This window comes from Oncorhynchus gorbuscha, linkage group LG02, assembly GCF_021184085.1.
Source record: "Oncorhynchus gorbuscha isolate QuinsamMale2020 ecotype Even-year linkage group LG02, OgorEven_v1.0, whole genome shotgun sequence".
Classification (NCBI taxonomy): Eukaryota; Metazoa; Chordata; class Actinopteri; order Salmoniformes; family Salmonidae; genus Oncorhynchus; species Oncorhynchus gorbuscha.
In genome coordinates this window covers 71,546,530-71,568,369 of record NC_060174.1, presented here as the reverse complement: position 1 = coordinate 71,568,369, position 21,840 = coordinate 71,546,530, and the positions used below count along the sequence as shown (strand labels likewise).

The 21,840-nt window shown below is 42.1% G+C and overlaps 1 protein-coding gene across 3 annotated transcripts; it reads right to left on the bottom strand.

Moving 5' to 3' along the window:
- Window positions 1-319: 319 nt before the first annotated feature.
- LOC124008751 (TBC1 domain family member 8B-like) lies at window positions 320-20,744 on the bottom strand. 3 transcript variants are annotated; one of them, XM_046320282.1, is made up of 21 exons: window positions 19,778-20,053; window positions 16,427-16,537; window positions 15,606-15,724; window positions 14,973-15,198; window positions 14,579-14,819; window positions 14,222-14,429; window positions 13,955-14,122; window positions 13,669-13,830; window positions 12,394-12,544; window positions 12,021-12,235; window positions 11,814-11,931; window positions 11,387-11,672; window positions 11,076-11,208; window positions 10,890-10,988; window positions 10,728-10,796; window positions 10,318-10,558; window positions 10,084-10,149; window positions 8,112-8,204; window positions 3,346-3,393; window positions 3,144-3,241; window positions 320-2,987 (listed from the first exon to the last, which is right to left on the bottom strand). In XM_046320282.1, exons 1-21 carry the CDS (start codon window positions 19,902-19,904, stop codon window positions 2,553-2,555), a joined length of 3,414 nt encoding a protein of 1,137 aa, XP_046176238.1. In that variant the 5' UTR covers window positions 19,905-20,053; the 3' UTR covers window positions 320-2,552. The 3 variants fall into 3 exon arrangements, with proteins under 3 accessions (XP_046176238.1, XP_046176246.1, XP_046176253.1); XM_046320290.1 differs by lacking the exon at window positions 19,778-20,053 and adding an exon at window positions 20,578-20,744 and having other exon boundaries at window positions 321-2,987; window positions 16,427-16,540; XM_046320297.1 differs by lacking the exon at window positions 8,112-8,204 and having other exon boundaries at window positions 321-2,987.
- Between the last annotated feature and the right edge of the window lie 1,096 nt (window positions 20,745-21,840).

Sequence of the window (21,840 nt, the reverse complement as noted above, 5' to 3'; positions counted from 1 at the left end):
ATGGAATGAGTTTGACACCTCATGCTATATGTAAGCATAGCCTACTACAGGGGTAGGCATTTTATGTTTTTTATTTAACTAACCTGGGAGACCAGTTGTTGAATTTATTGAACTGATCAATTAGCTCAGTTGGTCAAGTGTAGTGCCTAGTTGGAACAAAATCCTATGGAACTCCAGGGTTCAAATCCATCCTGGTTGTTCTGTTCATTCACTTGGCCTATTTGCAAAACAACTCATTCATTCAAAGAAACATATTTGATGTCTAAGACAGACAAACTGAGATTTTTTTATTATAACTTTATTTCATTTCAAGACGTTTGACATTCACATAGTGTCACTTGTGGTAGGCACAGGCAGATCATAAACGACAACATTTCAACAGATAAATCTTCCTCCAGAACCCCCCCCCCACAAAAACAGGCAGTACACAGACTGTAGACAGTCACCATATAAATGTGTTTAAATGAGAGTACTGTAATTAAGACCATTAATTGGAAACAATGCCATTACATTTACAAGTTATCTTAAGTCGGCCTAAATACATTTGTGCTACGAGTCATCTTAAAGCGTAAACAGCTTAAAGGTGAAATAAAAGGTCACATATAGATTCACTGGTAATAAGTACACCATTATCCTATGTATTGCATTAAGTAGATAAAAATCTGACTACAGATGTCTACTGCATAACTGATAAAGCCCATAGACAATGTCTCTTTATTTCTAAATGAGAGTGTAGTCTACAACAATCTATCATGAGAACTGTGACATTTCAAATGGCAATTTCCCTGCAAATATTTAAGACTTTCATTTAGTTGACTTGTTCACAGGTGAATTTAACTTCCCACTCAAGAGTCACTACTAAAGCAATGTAGAGTAAACTGCTCATTTTAAACAGTAACACTTGCTCTCCCATGAACATGCTCATTACTAGATTGATATTTTTTAACTGCAAAGTAGCTACATATCGACCATATTTTATGATATTGTGCTGTCAAGTAATGCTTTAAAGTGACAAATATTTATATTAACTTTAGCATCTATTATAACAAGGAATATCATTTTAGAGGACTATAATATAACTGCAAGGTTTGATTTTACACACAGATGGCACTGAGGAAAAACGCTCAAATACAGAAAATACAAACCATGTAAAAGTTGCTCAGCTGTCCTTTACCTGACTCATTTTGAAAATAAATATGTTTATCTGCTCATGTAAAATAGAAATTGAAGCAGGTTTTTTCCCAATCAATATCTGACTAAAATCCTGCATTTTACAGTCCACCACATCAAACCTAGAAATAAAGTAACACATTCAGAGCCAACTGTGTTGCATTTGGAATAATTAGTTATTGTCATAATTTATCCATGCCCATGCATCCTTTCATGCTTAACAGCATTTCAAAAAAGTCTAACAATTTATAAAGGATTGTGTAACAGGATATACACTACCAGTTACGCACGTGAAAATGTTTTCTGCAGTCTCACAAATATAATCAAACATAATAATTTCCTGTTACAAAACATTATAAATATAACATTTACTCTGACAAATATTTAGTAATCCCTTTGCAACTCAATTAAATTGACAATATCAAACAAGATAATATAAATCATAAGACAGTTATGTATATTCTTCTGTATATCAAATTATATATACATGAACTTAATTTCCTTTAAAGACTCAGACATTAGTTAGAAACTAAATATTGCACAATGTCCTCATTTGTGGTTGCCTCAACAACAACTATACAATTAGTTTTTAGTTTGTGTCCTGAAAGTGATTTGACTTGGCAATGACAGCATGCTCTTGTTCCCTCATTCATGATATTTCAGCAAAACAAATGGATATTTGAAGGCAAAAAAGTAAGATGTCATAAAAAAAACTGAAATGTAGAATTCCAACTATTCAGCACTCTCTTGGGCCTTTAGTAAGTAGTGGTCCCATTGTTTTCAAAAGCCCCCCCTTCCATAAAATGACCAGAAATAAATTGGCCACATCCCTTCATTACAAAGTAAACCTAGAGATACAATAACAGTGGTGCCTCTTTCATCTCTCCATTCTAGGTTCCATTCATTGCATAATTATGGATGAGCAAAGTTAGGGTCTCATATACAATTATTCATCCCATCTACATGCACCGGTATCAAGCAATGATTGACTTCCATTGTTGGCTTCAAGTGACTACCCTGGAGGGTGCTCCCTATATATTCCACACAGGTCAGCTGATCACTCTCACCCCAATTTGAAAGGCTGGTGTTTCTGAAAATTAGCTGAGAGATTTATGGCTGCATGAGAAAAACCACTCTGGCACTTAGAGGCAAGATGCTTGAGCAGGTTCGCTGGTGTGCAGATGACAGGACAAACTATGAATCTACAAGATACAACTGGAATTTATACAAGTATATTTCTACGTTTGGTTACAGTGAACAGGGTTGGCTTAGGATCCTTTCCTGTTACCTGACCAGGTGGATAAATAACAGTAGAAAATAGAGAGGATAGTGAACAGAGACTTAATGGCTTTGATAAGAGGGTTAAACCCACAGTGGATCCTTCACTTGTTTGTCTTGGCTTTCAACTGAGCACACTTGGCATGGTCCAGCCGGGCTTGAATGTCTACAGGCCTCTCAAAGAAGCGCACAAGGACAGGCTCGTTGAGCAGGGATGCCAGGATCTGCTCAAAAGCGAATGACCACTCAACCTCCTGTGGGATGGAGCCTGCCTCCTGAGTGATGGGAGTGCTAGGGGTGTCAGAGCTGCTCTCAGGAGTGCTGGAAGCCTCCCAGTCAGGTAGAGCCCCCTCTAGGGCAGCCAGGATGGGGCTAGTGCTGGACTTCTGGGGACTGGTGGGCTCCTGGAGCCTGCGCCCTACTTCTTCCATTCTCAGCAGAAGACTGGTGACTCGAGCCACAGCACGGTACAGAGACTCTTCCTCTGGGTCACTATGGAACAGGTTGTAGAGTGTTTTGGAAAACTGGATAAACTGAGCCTGACAAACAAAAAATTAAAGAGATTGATTAAATGAAGACTTTTGCATAAAGGAATGGCATGTGTATTCAATTGTTCAAAGTTGACCTGTTCAAAAGATAACTATATCATAGTCACCAGATTGACTTCATGTTAACCTAGATAGTGGTGTATTCACCTGGTTTATTCTGGGTAAATCCTTAATGCTCTCCTCTTTCTTTAGTATCTCATCTTGCCATTGTTTCAGGTAGGCCTGCAGATCAACTTTCCCTCTGCCTGTGGGAGTGAACAGAAAGCGCAATGTGTTTTCTGACAATCTGTTCAAATGAGCAACATTGTGAAGCTTGGTAAAATAGAAAGAGACATGCCAATTAAAATACCTCTTTCAGGGCTTTTTCTGATCACGCCATCTTCTGGAAGGTCAGACACTACATAGTAAGAATGGAATACATTCACATCAAAGGAAGTCATACAGTAACTGTACATTTTGCCATTCTAAACCATAACCAGTGAGCAAAATACCATATATACAGTTGAAGTCGGAAGTTTACAGACACCTTAGCCGAATACATTTAAACTCAGTTTTTCACAATTCCTGACATTTCATCCTAGTAAAAATTCCCTGTCTTAGGTCAGTTAGGATCACCACTTTATTTTAAGAATGTGAAATGTCAGAACAATAATAGAGATTTATTTCAGCTTCAATTTCTTTCAGGGTCAGAAGTTTACATGCACTCAATTAGTATTTGGTAGCATTGCCTTTAAATGGTTTAACTTGGGGGCCTGCCGGGTGGCGCAGTGGTCTAGGGCACTGCATCGTAGTGCTAGCTGTGCCACCAGAGACTCTGGGATCGCGCAGCCGGCCGTGACCAGGAGGTCTGTGGGGCAACGCACAATTGGCTTAGCGTCGTCCAGGTTTGGCTGGTAGGGATATCCTTGTCTCATCGCGCATTATCGACTCCTGTGGCGGGCCGGGCGCAGTGCATGCTAACCAGGTCGCCAGGTGCACGGTGTTTCCTCCGACACATTGGTGCGGCTGGCTTCCGGGTTGGATGCGCGCTGTGTTTAGAAGCAATGCGGCCTGGTTGGGTTCTGTATCGGAGGACAAATGACTTTCAACCGTAGTCTCTCCCGAGCCCATACGGGAGTTGTAGCGATGAGACAAGATAGTAGCTACTAACAATTGGATACCATGAAATTTTTAAAAAAAAGAAAAAAAGAAAAACACTTAGATTGGAGTCATTAAAACTTGTTTATGTAAACTTCCGACTTCAACTGTAAACCTTTGGTACGTTTTGCTGCCGACTAACCAACCTCATTAACCAGTCAACAAACGGTAAAGTGTTTTCGAAACGTGACCAACAGAAAATAATATGCATACATACAAGGAATGGTCATTTTTCATTAAGAGCTTAATGAAAACATGCAGCAATAGCAAGCCTATGTCTTACAGTCAAAAGGATATAGGCTATTATTAAACGTGCAACTGGTGTAATGAATAAGCTAATAAAACATGCAAAACGCAATTAGCGACAAAACACTGTTCTAAACAGCGCACTTAATCCATATGTCACAGAGATGGAAATCTCAGTTAAACGTAGAAATGGGGGAATCTAATAACTACGATGGGTTGCTAATATGACTAGGATTGTGACTTTGGCTTCTGGACAACAAAATATGAATACTAATAGAACAAATGCTGGTTAATGGCATTAGGAAGTATTTCTTAAAGAATTGCCTCCACATTTCTATGGTTGGATTTTGGATAAGGCTGCTGTGAAGCAAGGTAAGACATTCCTCATTATTTTTATTAAAGTAAAACTTTAATGTTTCAAACAATTATAATGCCCCAAGCTCACATTGTAAAGTTCAGGGTGACACGTTGCTAGCCTGCCTACCGTTGACTATAGCCTATGCACTCGAATGGCGAATAGGAGGCACGCTTTAATTAGGAGTTGAGATTGAGAAATAAAAATTGTAGCTTTTTAATTGTGGCTTTTTTTTAACACCCCTATTTATGCCCAATTTCGTCATATCCAATTACGATCTTGTCTCATCGCTGCAACTCCCCAACGGGCTCAGGAGAGGAAAAGGTCAAATCATGTGTCCTCTGAAACATGACCCGCCAAACCACACTCCTTAACACCCGCAACAATGTGTCGGAGGAAACACCTTTCAACTGTGGCGCCCAACCCACCCCAAGTGTTCCCAATGAGCCGTGTAAAGCCCCCCCGGCCAAACCATCCACTAAACCCGGACGACGCTGGGCCAATTGTGCACCGCCCTATGGGATGTAGTTTTAAAAATGTTATTTCACCTTTATTTAACTAGGTAGGCCAGTTGAGAACAAGTTCTCATTTACAACTGTGACCTGGCCAAGATAAAGCAAAGCATTTTGAAGAAAACAACAGAGTTACACATGGGATAAACAAATTTACAGTCAATAAATAACAATAGAAAAATCTGTATACAGTGTGTGCAAAATGTTATAAGGAGGCAAGGCAATAAATAGGCCAAAAATGGCAAAGTAATTACAATTGAGCAATTTACACTGGAGTGATGGATAGTGCAGATGAGGATGTGCAAGTAGAAATACTGATGTGCAAAAGAGCAGAAAAACTAAAAATATGGCAATGAGGTAGGTAGTTGGTTGGATGGGTTATTTACAGAAGGGCTGTGTACAGCTGCAGCGATTGTCAGGCTGCTCTGACACCTGATGCTTAAAGTTATTGAGGGAGATATAAGTCTCCAACTGATTTTTGCAATTTGTTCCAGTCATTGGCCGCAGAGAACTGGAAGGCTTTGGGGATGACCAGTGAAATATGCATGCTACGGGTGAGTGTTGCTATGGTGACCAGTGAGCTGAGATAAGGTGGAGCTTTATCTAGCAAAGACTTCATCCTTGAGAGCATTTTCCAAACGCCTGAAGGTACCACGTTCATCTGTATAAACAATAGTACGCAAGTATAAAGAACGTGAGACCACGTATCCCTCATACTGCCCATGAAGGAGACCCGTTTTGTCTCATAGAGAAGAAAGTACTTTGGTGCGAAAAGTGCAAATCAATCCCAGAACAACAGCAAAGGACCTTGTGAAGATGCTGGAGGAAACATGTACTAAAGTATCTATATCCACAGTAAATCCACATATCCACAGAGTCCTATATCGACATAACTTGAATGGCTGCTCAGCAAGGAAGAAGCCACTGCTCCAAAACCTCCATAAAAAAGCCAGACTACGATTTGCAACTGCAAATATCGTACTTTTTGGAGAAATGTCCTCTGGTCTGATGAAAGAAAAATAGAACTGCTTGGCCATAATGAACATCGTTATGTTTGGAGGAAAAAGAGGGAAGCTTGCAAGGCGAACAACACCTTCCCAACCGTGAAGCACGGGGGTGGCAGCATCATGTTGTGGGGGTGCTTTGCTGCTGGAAGGACTGCTGCACTTCACAAAATAAATGGCATCATGAGAAGGAAAGTTATGTGGATATATTGAAGCAACATCAAGACATCAGTCAGGAAGTTAAAGCTTGGTCGCAAATGTGTCTTCGAAATGGACAATGACCCCAAGCATACTTCCAAAGTTGTGGCAAAATGACTTAAGGACAACAAAGTCAAGGTATTGGAGTGGACATCACAAAGCTCTGACTTCAATCCTATTGAAAATTCGTGGGCAGTACTGAAAAAGCGTGAGCAAGCAAGGAGGCCTACAAACCTGACTCAGTTACACCATATCAGTCAGCAGGAATGGGCCAAAATTCACCAACTTATTGTGGGAAGCTTGTGGAAGGCTGCCTGAAATGTTTGACCCAAAAATTTAAAGGCAATGCTACCAAATACTAATTGAGTGTATGTAAACTTCTGACCCACTGGGAATGTGATGAAAGAAATAAAAGCTGAAATAAATCTCTACTATTATTCTGACATTTTACATTCTTAAAATAAAGTGGTGATCCTAACTGACCTAAAACAGGGAATTTGTACTAGGATTAAATGTCAGGAATTCTGAAAAACTGAGTTTAAATGTATTTGGCTAAGGTGTATGTAAACTTCCGACTTCAACTGTAGGTCTGTAACAGTTTGGGTCTAGAGTGTCTCTCCCTTTGAAGAGGGGGATGACTGCGGCCGCTCTCCAATCCTTAGGAATCTCAGACGATACGAAAGAGGTTGAACAGACGAGTAATAGGGGTTGCAAAAATGGCGGCGGATCATTTTAGGAAGAGAGGGTCCAGATTGTCTAGCCTAGCTGATTTGTAGGGATCCAGATTTTGCAGCTCTTTCAGAACATCAGCTGTCTGGAATTGGGTGAAGGAGAATGAGGGGAGGGCTTGGCCCAGTTGCTGCGGGGGGTGCAAAGCTGTTGGTTGGGGTAGCCAGGTGGAATGCATGGCCAGCCGTAGAGAAATGCCTATTGAAATGGTCGATTATCGTGGATTTATCAGTGGTGACAGTGTTTCCTAGTCTCAGTGCAGTGGGCAGCGGTACTCTTATTCTCCATTAACTTTTGGAATAAGTGCCACAGGATGCAAATTTCTGTTTGAAAGATCTAGCCTTTGCTTTCCTAACTGACTGTGTACTTGTTCCTGACTACCATGGAAAGTTGCATATCGATGCTAGTGATCCATATAGCACATTGGGGAGCTATGAAACAACAGAAGACCATTCATTTTCAATGAAGGAAGCAAAGTGGGCAATGTGAGCATAGAGTGTGAACAGGTCAGGACCAAAGTTGGGAAATGGTCACTATAGTTTCCAGCCCCTACTGGATTGGCTATTGAAACCAAGCACTAGCTCACCTGCTTGTTAGCACCAACATGAGTGCGAAGCAAGCTTGGCTATCCGAATTTCGCATTAAAAAGGATCTTGGCCGTAAGATAAATTGGTGTTAGCCGTCATGTAATTCCACTAAATTATGCAAATAAACCTGTAGACCGATAAGCATCACCGGTCAAATGTATTTTCGGCAGCTAACCAATTTAGTTAACATCCCTAGATGGTAGTAAAACAAATTGTACACAACAAAAGACCCACATTTAAGACATTGTTAAAAGACAGACAGATGAGCATCTACCAAAGAGAAAAGCACAGAGAGGACTAGAGTGAAATGGTTATAGCATAGAAAGAAAAGAGCAAAGCAAGCTGACCAGTCAATCGACTCAAGTGGGATATGTCGTCAGTCATTGGAATAAAGTGAGGCAGTCTTTGGGCCTTTGAGTGGAAAGGACTCCCTGTGAAAGCTGGAAGAAGACATTGTCTGTGAGAGCATGTAACATTACTGTAGGGACAGATGTAAGGAACAGTTAACAAAGAGATTAGTTGGTGAGTAGAAGAGTGGCACAAAACATACAGTACAGTTGAAATTAGAAAGGCACAGTCTGCAAGAAAATTGCATTGGGATTTGTTTCTTATTATACAGTGCTTTCAGAAATATTCACACCCCTTGACATTTTCCAAAATGTATTGTGTTACAGTCTGAATTTAAAATGGATTAAATTTAGATTTTTGGTCACTGGCCTACCCCATAATGTCAGTGGAATTATGTTTTTAGAAATGTTTACAAATTAATAAAAAAATGAAAAGCTGAAATGTCTTGAGTAAGTATTCAACCCCTTTGATGCTGCAAGCCTAAATAAGTTCAGGAGTAAAAATGTGCTCTGTGTGAAACAAGTGTTTAACATGATTTGAATGTTTACTTCATCTCTGTACACCACACAAAAAAATGTGTAAGGTCCCTCTGTCGAGCAGTGAATTTCAACCACAAAAACCAGGGAGGTTTTCCAATGCGTTGCAAAGAAGGGCACCTATTGGTAGACGGGTGAGAATTAATCAGAGATGCAGGGGGTTGCATCTCTCTGATTCTGCATCTCTCGACATCATCGGCCCCCGGGGAGCAGTTGTTGTTGGGGGTTAACTGCCTTGCTCAAGGGCGGAACGACAGATTTTTCCACCTTGCTGGCTCTGGGTTTCGAACCAGTAACCATTTTTTAATTACTTTCCGAAACACTCTTAACCGCTAGACCACCAGGCTACCTACAAATATACAGGCGTCCTTCTTCCTAGCTCGGTTGCCAGAGAGGAAGGAAACCGCTCAGGGATTTCACCATGAGGCCAATGGTGACTTTAAAACAGTTTAATGGCTGTAATAGGAGAAAACTGAGGATGGATCAACAACATTGTAGTTACTCCAGAATACTACCCTAATTGACAGAGTGAAAAGGAGGAAGACTGTACAGAATATAAATATTTCAAAACATGCATTCTGTTTGCAATTAGGGATTAAAGTAAAACTGCAAAAAATGTGGAATAGCAATTAACTTTTTGTTCTGAATAGTGTTGTTTGGGGCAATACAATACTTTACTGAGTACCATATTTTCAAGCATAGTGGTGGCTGCATCATGTTATGGGAATGCTTGTAATTGTTAAGGACTGGGGAGTTTATCAGGATAAAAAAGGAATGGAATGGAGCTACGCACAGGCAAAATCCTAGAGGAAAAGCTGGTTCAGTCTGTTTTCCACCAGACACTGGGAGATGAATTTACCTTTCAGCAGAACAATAATCTAAAACACAAGGCCAAATCTACACTGCAGTTGCTTACCAAGAAGACATTGAATGTTCCTGAGTAATTTTTTTTTTAATCTACTTGAAAATCTATGACAAGACCTGAAAATTGTCTAGCAATGATCAACAACCAATTTGACAGAGCTTGACATTTTCAAAATAATAAATGGACAATTGTTGCAGAATCCAGGTGTGGAAAGCACTTAGAGACTTACCCAGAAAGACTAACAGCTGTAATCGCTGCAAAAGGTGCTTCTATTGACTCAGGGGTGTGAATAATTATGAAAATGAGTTTGTCATTTATTTTCAATAAATGCGCAAAAAAGTTCTCAAAACATGTTTTCACCGTCATTATGAGTTGTATGTCGATGGGTGAGAAAAAACATATACGGAATACATTTTGAATTCAGGCTGTACCGATAAAATGTGGAATAAGTAACAGGGTATGAATACTTTGTGAAGGCACTTAAGAAGGAATACAGAACAAAAGTATCAGACAGAATGACAAGTGGTTAATAGAGAAGGTGCTGATGAAGTTATAGGTGATCTTACTTACCTGGTGGCTGATGAAGCTTGAACAGGAATGTCAGTTTGTTGGTGAAAGTGCCGCTGTACAAAATATCTGTAGTAAGAACAAAATAGGGAAGGGGTAAATTAGCATGAAAGGTTTCATGAGGTTGACGCTGGATTAGATGTGACATACAGTTCCCTCAGATAATGTTAGAAGCAGAGGGTAGGAACAGCGTTCATAGACTTGTAGCTATGCATCAGCGGGCTGGTGTAACCTTACCCAAGGCACTGCAGAACTCTTTGAAGTTGACGAGGCCATCCTGGTTCTCATCCAGCAGGCGGAAGGCCCAGAGGAAGAGGGTGTCCTTGCCGCTGCAGAGGGACCAGGGCTCCAGGAGGGAGAAGAGCAGGCTGAACTGATGGAAGCCCAGCTGGTATTGATCCAGATAGGCCAGGCTGGGGTCGTGGTGCAGCAGCACTGGGCTGTTCATTGTCCAATAGCAGCTGAGGAAATGTTGCCTCTGGAAACACATTGAATATTTCAATCTCCAGCGGTTAACTTTGTCTATTTTCAACATATTTACATTTTTCATGTCAACTCTGTGTCTATGAGAAGGAATATTAATGCATGTAGGTATGCAGTAGTATATTATTACTATTTGAAAAGAGTGATTGAGATATTGCACCCACCTTGAACAATACATAAAGTTCATCAAGCTGGGAAGCACTGAACTTTACTTCTTGTGACACTACCCGCAGCTGGGGAAAAAGTACATCTCAAATAATCCTACATCAAATTGTAGTAAACAATGCCAAAAAGATGCTATGGAAGTTTGTGGATGAGCAACTCACCACATTTTGCTTGGTTGTATCCTCTAACGTTTGGATAACATATAGTTTGTTTCTTTTCCGCATGCTCTCTACTTCCTCTGATTTCATGTCTCCATATTTCTGTCAGCAAATTTAAAAAGTCTAATCAATTACAAGCCTGACATTGAGACATGGAGTGAGTCCTAGCAACTCTAACTGTTACAGTACCTCATAGGCTTCTTTGATGAGATCACTGACATCCACCTTGGAGATGGATGATGCTTTGTCATTGTTCCCTACAGAGTTTTGCTGCACTGTTTGTGGAAGAGGACTGTCCTTATTGGTCACATTATCAAAAAACCTGCCAGGGCAAACAGAGCAGCAGTTAAGTAACATGAATTAAATGGACATTCCTATAGAATTACCTCCTTGTTTTGGAATTTATGTTACTTCACAACCCAACCATAACCTAATACGGTACTTTGAAATAACCAATTCAGTTGACCTTCAGACTCCGCCCTCTCTGTGTTGACACTCACTTGTTGAGGATGGTGACCGCCTCAGCGTCGTCATGGGAGCTGATCAGGCCCTCCATGTTGTAGTCGAGCACAGCCAGGCCCAGCTGCAGGATGGCTTTGATGCCGTCGTAGAAGAAGCAGTCGACCACGTTGACCGCGCTCTCTATTGGCAGGACGCTGATAAACAGGGTGAGGAACCAGGACAGGGACACAGAGGAGAAGAAGGTCAGGTCTGTCATGTGCTCCGTCAGCTGGGTGAGGTGCATTCGGATCAGTTCCTCAAACACCGCCTGGTCCACCAGTGCACCTGAGGAAACACAAGTTTGTAAACAGGATTTTTAGCAGTTAAGGGGGAAAGTATAATTCAGTATCAAACACACATACAGTACAAATATCTAATGTCATGCTACAACTGAAAATGATATTGTTGTTCAGCTGCGTCACTCACCGATGATCCTGCGGTTAAAGTAGTCAGGCAGCATCCTCTCACAGACGGCCACCAGCAGCCAGAAAGCCTCCTCCTCTTTTGCATAGAGCAAAAGGACTGACGTCAGGATGTTCATGGCCTTCACAAGAGAAAAAGCACGAGCAATATCAAGGTGCCCATTAGCTTTTTAAAATAAAAAATGTGTTATAGGGGTTTCTAGCTTGGTACCTGGCAATAGCCGATTTTGGGGTTCCTGTAGGCGTAAGCGGTGAGGACTCTGCGCAGGGCAGAGATGCCTGTGTCGCTCTGGAAGGCAGGGTGCTCTGGTAGGGAGCGGTGCAGGTCTCTCTCTATCTCGTCAGTGGCCAGGGTGCTGGTCCCCAGAGACTGATCCACCAGCTCAGTGTAGTACCCCGGGTTAGTGGCCATGTCGTTGACTGCACCTATAGTACAAAAGCAAAACACCCCAGTCCATATTTAACTAAACACATCCAGCGTCCTACAGCCATCTACGGCATTGAAAAGAGACACCACAATTTAACATGCCAGTAAAGGAAACATACATGCCATTTAACAGTTAATGAGCCATATCAAACAGAACCTGAGAAAAGCATCCAGAGCTCTCCCCTTAAGGCCTCAGGGATGCCACGCACAATCAGGTCTCGTGTCTTCTTGGTACAGAACATACTGGTGCCACGGCCATATTCTGAGAAGTGGATGTTCCATGACTGCTCCTTCATCTTCTCCTTCAGCTGTCAGGCACAGAGATGAAACAGGAGAATAAGAAATGAGCCGTCAAGGCTGGGACACCTCTACAGTACAGGGCGAGCACCTTTCAAAAAAACCTCCACCCTATTATCATTCTCACACTGGAAAAAAAACTGTTCTCCTAGAGAAACTATCGTGAACAAAAATATAAAAACGCAAGATGCAACATTTTCAAAGATTTCACTGAGTTAGTTTATATAAGGAAATCAGTAAATTGAAATACATTCAATAGGCCCTAATCTATGGATTTGACATGATGGGGAATACAGATATGCATCTGTTGGTGACAGATGCCTTAAAAAAAAGGAAGGCGTGGATCAGAAAACCAGTCACTATCTGGTGTGACCACCATTTGCATCATGCAGCGCGACACATCTCTTCAATGGCTGTGTGAAGACAATGGGCCTCAGGATCTCGTCACGGTATCTCTGTGCATACAAATTGCCATTGATAAAATGCAAGTGTGTTAATTGTCCGTAGTTTATGCCTGCCCATACCATAACCCCAATGCCATGATGGGGCAATCTATTCACAATTATGCCATCAGCAAAACACTCCCCCACACGACGCCATACACGTGGTCTGTGGTCGTGAGGCCAGTTGGATAGTGACAAATTCTCTAAAACGACGTTGGAGGCGGCTTATGGTAGAGAAATTAACATTCAATTTTCTGGCAACAGCTCTGGTGGACATTCCTGCAATCAGCATGCCAATTGCAAGCTCCCTTAAAACACGAAACATCTGTGGCATTGTGTTGTGTGACACAAATGTACACTTTAGAGTGACTTTTTATTGTTCCCAGCACAAGGTACATCTGTGTAATGATCATGCTGTTTAATCAGCTTCTTGATATGCCACACCTGTCAGGTGGATGGATTATTTTGTCAAAGGAGAAATGCTCACTAACAGGGATGTAAACAAATGTGTGCACATTTGAGAGAAATACGTTTTTTGTGTGTATGGAAAATGTAGGGGACCTTTTATTTCAGCTCATGAAATACAGGAGCAACACTTTACATGTTGCGCTTTTTATTTTAGTGAAATGTTTATATTTCTTCACACTATGAGCAAAATTAATATTTTAGAGAAAAAGACCACTTATATCCACCATTTTGGGGTCCAGATTTTCGGTGTCCTGGGGATGGAACACGGTCATGAGGGCCTCAGTGCTGACAGCCTTGCTGCTATCCTTCTGTCCAACCATCAAAGCCACCTCCTCTGGGTTGTCCTCAAAGTGATTGATGAGGTTTTGGCACTCCCCTCTGATGACCTGCAAGGCACAGTGAACACACAATTCTGTTTGTTTTCAACAGCAGCAATTATAGCCTGGCAGATAAGGAGGTGAATTAGAGACAGTTGGAAGGTGGATGGCAAAGGTCAAAACAGTAAGTTACCTCAGTTGATGCAGAGTGCTGAGGACTGGCCGTCATCCCACACCTCCTGCGGATTGCATTGGCGAGGCGCTCAAAGTCTCGGACCTCAGAGAACCGTAGAGCCCTCTTACCCCGCACACACACACTCAAAGCCCTGCTGCTACGGTCCGGCTTCTCCACACCAATCACCTGTAAGGATAGGAGTTGGTTTCAACAACACTGGACAAACCACTGAGCAACAGAACAACTGTGATCAGTAATTAGTTATGTTTCATGGAAGCGTCTTGCCTCTCTCATGGGGATGATGACGTGGCACTGGCTGCCATCCTGGCTGGCGAAACACAGGTAGCTCTCGGAAAGACAGATCTTCCCCAGCGTGTTGAAGTGGCTGAAGGGCACCCACAGGAAGCTCTCATACACCTCCAGCAGGTTCTCCTCTTTAGGCAGCCTGAAGAAGGCCCGGAACTGCTCGTTCCTAGCATGCGTTTCTAAGCCTCTGGAAGAGAGGAAAGTGACTGAGAAGAGCATGGAAGAACTAAACAGAATTATGACTATTGTCTCAGTTCACCATGGTGCCCTGATGTAACTGTCAAATAGGAGTTATGTGGAAGAGCGCAGGGACAGTACATCAGTACAGTACAGTACCTCTTGGTGATCTGCAGAGGGTCTGAGAGGGAGGGCTCTTCCTGGAAAGTCTCCTTATCAAACAGGCGTTTGATGGAGTAGTCAGCCAACTGCTCCATGATCAGAAACGTCTCATTGAGATGAAGGAACATGGAGAAGAAGTGGTCCTCCCCATTGGCCAACACATGGATGCTCTCCGTCAGGATGACATTGGACGTTTTCTCCAGCCTCCAGATCTCATTCCAGGAGATAACCAGCTTCACTGAAAAGGAAACAGATTATTTTCAATGAGTAACTCACTGCCATTCTGTCATGACATGGAATGATAATAATATTGTATCCAAATACAATGGATAAGTGACAATTTAGTGACAGTTAGCCAACAGTGAGGGGTTGCTCAGGTCTTTGGTCTCACCCTCAGAGCCCAGCAGGTAGGAGTAGAAGGACAGGAAGTTGGTGCTGAGGTAGAGCCAGCCCTGGCAGGGCACGCGACCCCTCCAGTAGCTGCAGGAGTAGTAGGTGACCAGCTTCTCCTTCTGAGGGAGGTCAAACCATTTCTCAAACCTTAGCAGAGCCTCACGGAACTTCTCAGGGTCATCCTCCTGCACGCATGACACCTTTCCTTCCTCAGCAATCAGACCCTTTATAGAAAGAAGAGGTCAACATCCCTCTAATGGCCACTGAGATAGCTAATATAATTGAGCAGTCTAAACAAGTCCATCTCCATTCTGTAATATGTATCAAGACATATAGATTAGCATAATATGGTTTGTTAAATAATATTGTTATTAAACCTACTATCCTTTGCTTAGCTTTCAACAAACAGTCAAATGTTTCCATATCATAAAGCAGTAGTGAAATAACAATCACCACCAACTATTTTCAAAGAGTAAGCACTTGCCACTTATCATCAGTAGGCTTCACTACATGAATAAATCATTAAGTCTGGAGGAGGCCTCCATCTCCTGTGAGAGTGGCAGAGATCAACAATAGTATTGTTGATGTCTGTGTCTAACCACATGTTTAATAAGCTTTCGTGATTACTTACTCTGATCTTGCCCTGCACAAAGCTGGTGATGTCATCGCTGGAGTCAAACACAGACAGGGTTCTCATGATGTTCTTCTCCAGCCACTCCCAGTGTTGGCTGATCTCCTCCTTGGTGCCACCTAACCACAGGGAAAACAGTCACAAATGAAAGGAAACTGTTGACACTATCCATGACTAAGCCATCAATTTAGTTACAAAATGGGAAATGTGTCTAGACTAAAATATAATCCTAAAGGTTATTACATGATTGTAGCCTGTTATTACAAAACTAAAGCCTATATATTTCATTGGTCGCGTACACATATTTTGCAGATATTATCGCGGGTGTAGCGAAATGCTTATCTTCCTAACTCCAACAGTGCAGTAATACCTAGCCATACAAAACATGCAAATCCCAAAAGGAAAAAGAAAGGAATTAAGAGATACAGACATAATAGAACGAGCAATGTCAGAGTCTGGAATATAAATATGTTTATGACGGTGTGTATAGATATTATGGACAGTATATGAACAAAAATGGTGTGTACAGCAGTAGTTCTATAGGATGAGCCTAGACTAGAATACAGTACATACATATGAAGTGGGTAAAACACTTCATGTGTGTTGTCAACTCTGACTGAAGAGTATAGTTGAGAAAGTAATATAATAAAATAATATATGCCATTTAGCAGACGCTTTTATCCAAAGCGACTTACAGTCATGTGTGCATAGATTCTACGTATGGGTGGTCCCGGGAATCGAACCCACTACCCTGGCGTTACAAGCGCCATGCTCTACCAACTGAGCTACAGAAGGACCACAAAGTGTAGAGAGACTCTCACCACACGCTATTGACCAGTAGACCTGGGAGTCCGGTGTCTGGTGTAGAATGCGAAACGGTGCAACTTTAGACGTAGAGTCCAGCATCGTATCCAGAGTTCCAACCAGGAGACCTGTCCCAAAAATATGTAGCAATCATTTCCATTAACAGTCAGACATTTTAACAGGCATTATAAGACATTTCAAAATCATGAGGTAATTTCATGTCTATTGATTTACAGTATCTAGCAAACAAAACAGCCCATTCACCTGGGTTGGATCAGCATGACATTATAATGTAACATGGAACAGTCAAAACTCAATGGATATTGTGCTGCTTATCATCACATTCAAGTGTCCTGCCTGTCGGTGGCTCAAACCAACAGTGTTGGTTCATAAATTATGGCCTTCATAAATTATTAACAAGGTCAGAGCTATACTGCTATCCCAGACTGCATCAGCAGCATCTATGGCTGCTGTGCTTGGGGATCATGACACAGCTGTAAAGTGGTCTTAACCTCAAACCCAGGCTAATTGCTAACAAGAGCCGGCTGGTGGATGAGACTACAGTGGCCTACACTACAGTTGTGAACTGATTACAGACTTTGTTTTGCCCCATACTGTAAATCATCCATCATAAAAGTTTAGCAGACACTTTTTTTTTAACCTTTATTTAACTAGGCAAGTCAGTTAAGAACAAATTCTTATTTTCAATGACGGCCTAGGAACAGTGGGTTAACTGCCTGTTCAGGGGCAGAACGACAGATTTGTACCTTGTCAGCTCGGGGGTTTGAACTTGCAACCTTCCGGTTACTAGTCCAACGCTCTCACCACTAGGCTACACTGCCGCCCCTCTGACAGAACTTGTGCATCTGCAGTCTGCAAGGGCCTAATTAGGAGCAGGCATCACTGGATAATAGCCTGCCCTCTGCCCTGAGGCCATTTAAGATTTAAATCTGGATACTTCAGGATAAAAAGTTAAAGTTGCAGGGGGCTTCCGAGAAGGCGTTGAACAGGAGGAGAGCAGCCATTGGTGGACCTCCATCCATTATTAGCCCAGTCAGAGAATATATCTATTGTGCCCCAAAAATTGTGTTCTCAGTGTCCATCGAATTGACAAATACATGTACCATGACAATAAGTAGGCTATAACCACTGGAACACCATTGGCTTCAACAGAATAGAAGGCCACCATTGCTATTTTTAGCATTAGAGATGAGAGAAAATGTCAAAGTTAGCTATGCTGTTTCAGTCAAGTGGATAACTGTGATCAACAGCTGAGAATTGGCTTATTGGAGCCTGTGAGTGACCATGTGCAAGACAACCTACTATTATTGGGAAACTGACAGCTGACATTCATTCATTGACTGCAATTGAGCAAACAAGGTACCCTACTCACTCTTGGTGTAATGTATACAATGAATGACTCCTGACTTGCACGGTGAAGGAGGATCAATTTGTAATCAAATAGGGCAGTATTGAACTCAAAGATCAACAAACATTATTTTTTATAATGTAGAATATGATCATTCCACTTCAAATGCAGGGAATTAGTAGACCAGACTGACACTATAGAAAGGATGAGCATTGACCTGGCTCTACTCATGCTTGAGTAGATACAGTACATTCTCATACAGACGTGCACATCAGTATAGCCCATTGCTCCACTCATAAACTAAAGCAAATGTCAGCAACCCAATATTTGACACACTACCATGTCATAGCGTGTGTTCAAACAACATTGGGGTAATCATCAGTCCAAACCATTGCAACAAAAAGGAGAGTTTCTATTGGACAAATTCAGGTAAGTCCCTTCCTGTTTCGTTACGTTTAAGAAACTTTTGCAACAGATTTGGCGTAATGAATCATTTGTTGAAGCTCAGTCAGTGTTAACAAAATAACCAATCTGCATCGTAGGTAAGCTACTGTAAACTGTTACATTGTAGATACACTACAAGACCAAAGGTATATGGACATCTGCTCTCCAAAATCATGGACATTAATAATGGAGTTCGCCACCCCCCCCCTTGCTGCTATAACAGCCTCCACTCTTCTGGGAAGGTTTTCAACAAGATGTTGGAACATTGCTGCGGGGACTTAATTCCATTCAGCCACAAGAGCATTTAGTGAGGTCGGGCACTGATGTTGGGTGATTAGGCCTGGCTCGCAGTCAGCATTCCAATTCATCCCAAAGGTGTTCAATGGGGTTGAGGTCAGGGCTCTGTGCAGGTCAGTCAAGTTCTTTCACACCGATCTCGACAAACCATTTCTGTATGGACCTCGCTTTATGCACGAGGGCATTGTCATGCTGAAACAGGAAAGGGCTTTCCCCAAACTGTCACAAAGTTGGAAACACAGTATCGTCTAGAATGTCATTGTATGCTGTAGCATTAAGATCGATTCACTGAAACTAAGGGGCCTAGCCCAAAACATGAAAAACAGCCCCAGACCATTATTCCTCCTCCACCAAACTTTACAGTTGGCACGATGCATTCGGGCAGGTAGGGTTCTCCAGGCATCCGCCAAACCCAGATTTGTCCGCCGGACTGCCAGATGGTGAAGTGTGATTCATCACTCCAGAGAACATGTTTCCACTGCTTCAGAGTCCAATGATGGCAAGCTTTACACCACTCCAGCCACACTTGGCATTGTGCATGGTGATCTTAGGCTTCTGTGCGGCTGCTCTTCCATGGAAACCCATTTCATGAAGCACCCAACGAACAGTTATTGTGTTGACGTTGCTTCCAGAGGCAGTTTGGAATTCAGTAGTGAATGTTGCAATCAAGGACAGTTGATTTTTACATGCGATGCGAGTCAGCAGTCCCATTCTGTAGCCTGTAACACTTCACAGCTGAGCAGTTGCAGCTCCTAGATGTTTCCACTTCACAAGAACAGCCCTTAAAGTTGACCGGGGCAGCTCTTAGCAGGGGTGAAATTTGGCACATTGACTTGCTGGAAAGATGGCATCCTATGACAGTGCTACATTGAAAGTCACTGAGTTATTCAGCAAAGGCCATTCCACTGCAAATGTTTGTCTATTGAGAATACATGGCTGTGTGTTCGACTTTATACACCTGTCAGCAATGGGTGTGCCTGAAATAGCCGAATCCACTAATTTGAAGGGTTGTCCACATACTTTATATTGTGTACCTGTTGCAATCAAAGCTAACATGTGAAGTTCAGGCTCAGGCTGTCAATTTGTCACGCGCATCTAGAGAACTGTCTGCCTCCCTCCCCTATACATGTCATAATCTGGAGGACATTAGAAAATATAACGGAAATATGAGCTCTCGTTTGATGGCGTGAGCACTTCGCTAGACGGTCATAGCGGTACCACTGGGTTTTACCAGAACAGCAAAGAACAGAACGCATACCTGTCAAACCGCCTCCTCCTTCTCCATATCCTCGCCTCCTTTGTAATACGAAATAATCGTTGCCTTTTTCCGTCACCCATAACTTGAATGCATTTTTCAGCAATATCTCTTCAGGTTTAAGCCACATATTTCAATTCACATATGTTTATTGCTTCCAGAGGCAGTTTCAATTACCATATATTTATTGAATCCAATGTGCATGTCAAGATGTTCATTTCTATTGCAACCGACATCCATGGACATTTATCTGTTTGTGTCAGCACTGAGCAGACCCTTTCCCACGTCGACAAAAACCTTGCTTAAGTCAACAATACAAGGGCTTTTGGGGATTGTAGTTTATTGACATGAGTGGCTGCATGCTGCAGAACGAGCTAGCTTGATACTGTAGACTTGCTTTCCCATAGTCCTTCTCGGTCGAAAAGTATCAAAGCAGTGTTAAAAATACTGTAACATAACTTGAGCGTCAAGCGCAATGACGTATCCTTTAATATGTATTCTGTCTATAGTCAAGTGCCGCTGATATAATTGACTGACACATTTGCTCAGTATACAGTCTGTACAATGAATAATATGACTTCTAATAATAATGTCCCTCATTGGGGAGGGGACTGTGGATCTGTCTACGTCCGTCCGTACGTCACACGCGATATCAGACAGCACTGGACCGATTTTGACGAAACTTGGGTGAATGAAGCGTCTTGCGGTCATTTACAAAATAACAGTGACTGACCAGATGGTGGCGCTATAACAAGATATTGAACATGCAAACGTTGAAAGGTCACGCCCCTTACCCACCTGAAAAGTCATGAAATTCGGTAGCCAACATAAGTCCCTCTCCTCAGTCCTCACAAGGAATACATTTGGCTCAGGGACCGACAAAGGTCCGCCATTATGAGTTTTTCGCCATTTTGAATTCATGAAACAGTTCAAACGAAACTAAAGATATGTATAACTAACCCAAGATAGACCAGAGCCTGTCGTTTCCAACGTAGTCAAATAATCATAGTGGGCAGAACAAGCAAGGAGGTGGGCAGAGCCAAGCAGGAGCTACTGAGATCCTATTGGCGCGTTCTAACATTTATTTGCATATTTTCGTTAGGGAACGCCTACTCTGAGAAGTGCGCGTGTGCAATAACTAAATTCAACCGTGCGCTCCTAAATAACACAATAAAAAATAATAATAAACATTGGCAAAGGGTAAAGTCCGCTATGTTTGTTACAGATTCTAGTTTGGGAAACAGAAAACTTTGTTCTGACAAAATGTTTAATCGATGAGAAAATATGCAGAATTTCGGCAAAAATCAATCTCGCTCCATTTTCTCCCACTTGCCAGGCACTGGGCTTGCTCTCATCACCATATTTGGTAGTGAGTGGAAACGCCAACCTTCACATTTTATACATCTGGTGAAATATCCGATTCATTGTTCGATCTGTGACGCTCTTCTTCTGTCACCGAATAGAGAGAAATAGTAATAGCGTATTTTGGAGGCACTAACTCCGCCATGGTTCGTTCGTTGGACAAAGCCTATGAGGAGATTTAATGGTGTTTTTGTAAGGTTTTAGTATAAACGCCGAAAATAAGGTCTGTGGTAATCACATGGTTTAAAAGAATCTTCATCAACTGTCACTTTTTGTGAAATAATTTATTATTTTATTTTTATTTTTTATTTAACCTTTATATAACTAGGCAAGTCAGTTATGAACAAATTCTTATTGACAATGACGGCCTACCAAAAGGCAAAAAGCCCTGCGGGGACAGAGGCTGGGATTAAAAATACATTAAATACAAATATAGGACAAAACCCACATCATGACAAGCTCGTCATCAAGCTCGAGACCCTGGGTCTCGACCCCGCCCTGTGCAACTGGGTACTGGACTTCCTGACGGGCCGCCCCCAGGTGGTGAGGGTAGGCAACAACATCTCCTCCCCGCTGATCCTCAACACGGGGGCCCCGCAAGGGTGCATTCTGAGCCCTCTCCTGTACTCCCTGTTCACCCACGACTGCGTGGCCACGCACGCCTCCAACTCAATCATCAAGTTTGCGGACGACACAACAGTGGT

Excerpts from the sequence above, each read along its gene's own strand:
- LOC124008751 (XM_046320282.1), bottom strand. The coding sequence starts at position 19,904 with ATGTGGCTTAAACCTGAAGAGATATTGCTGAAAAATGCATTCAAGTTA. Across the intron at positions 14,123-14,221 it reads TCATCATCCCCATGAGAGAG|GTGATTGGTGTGGAGAAGCC; the intron begins GCAAGACGCTTC and ends CTATCCTTACAG. Across the intron at positions 2,988-3,143 it reads ATTTACCCAGAATAAACCAG|GCTCAGTTTATCCAGTTTTC; the intron begins GTGAATACACCA and ends TTTGTTTGTCAG.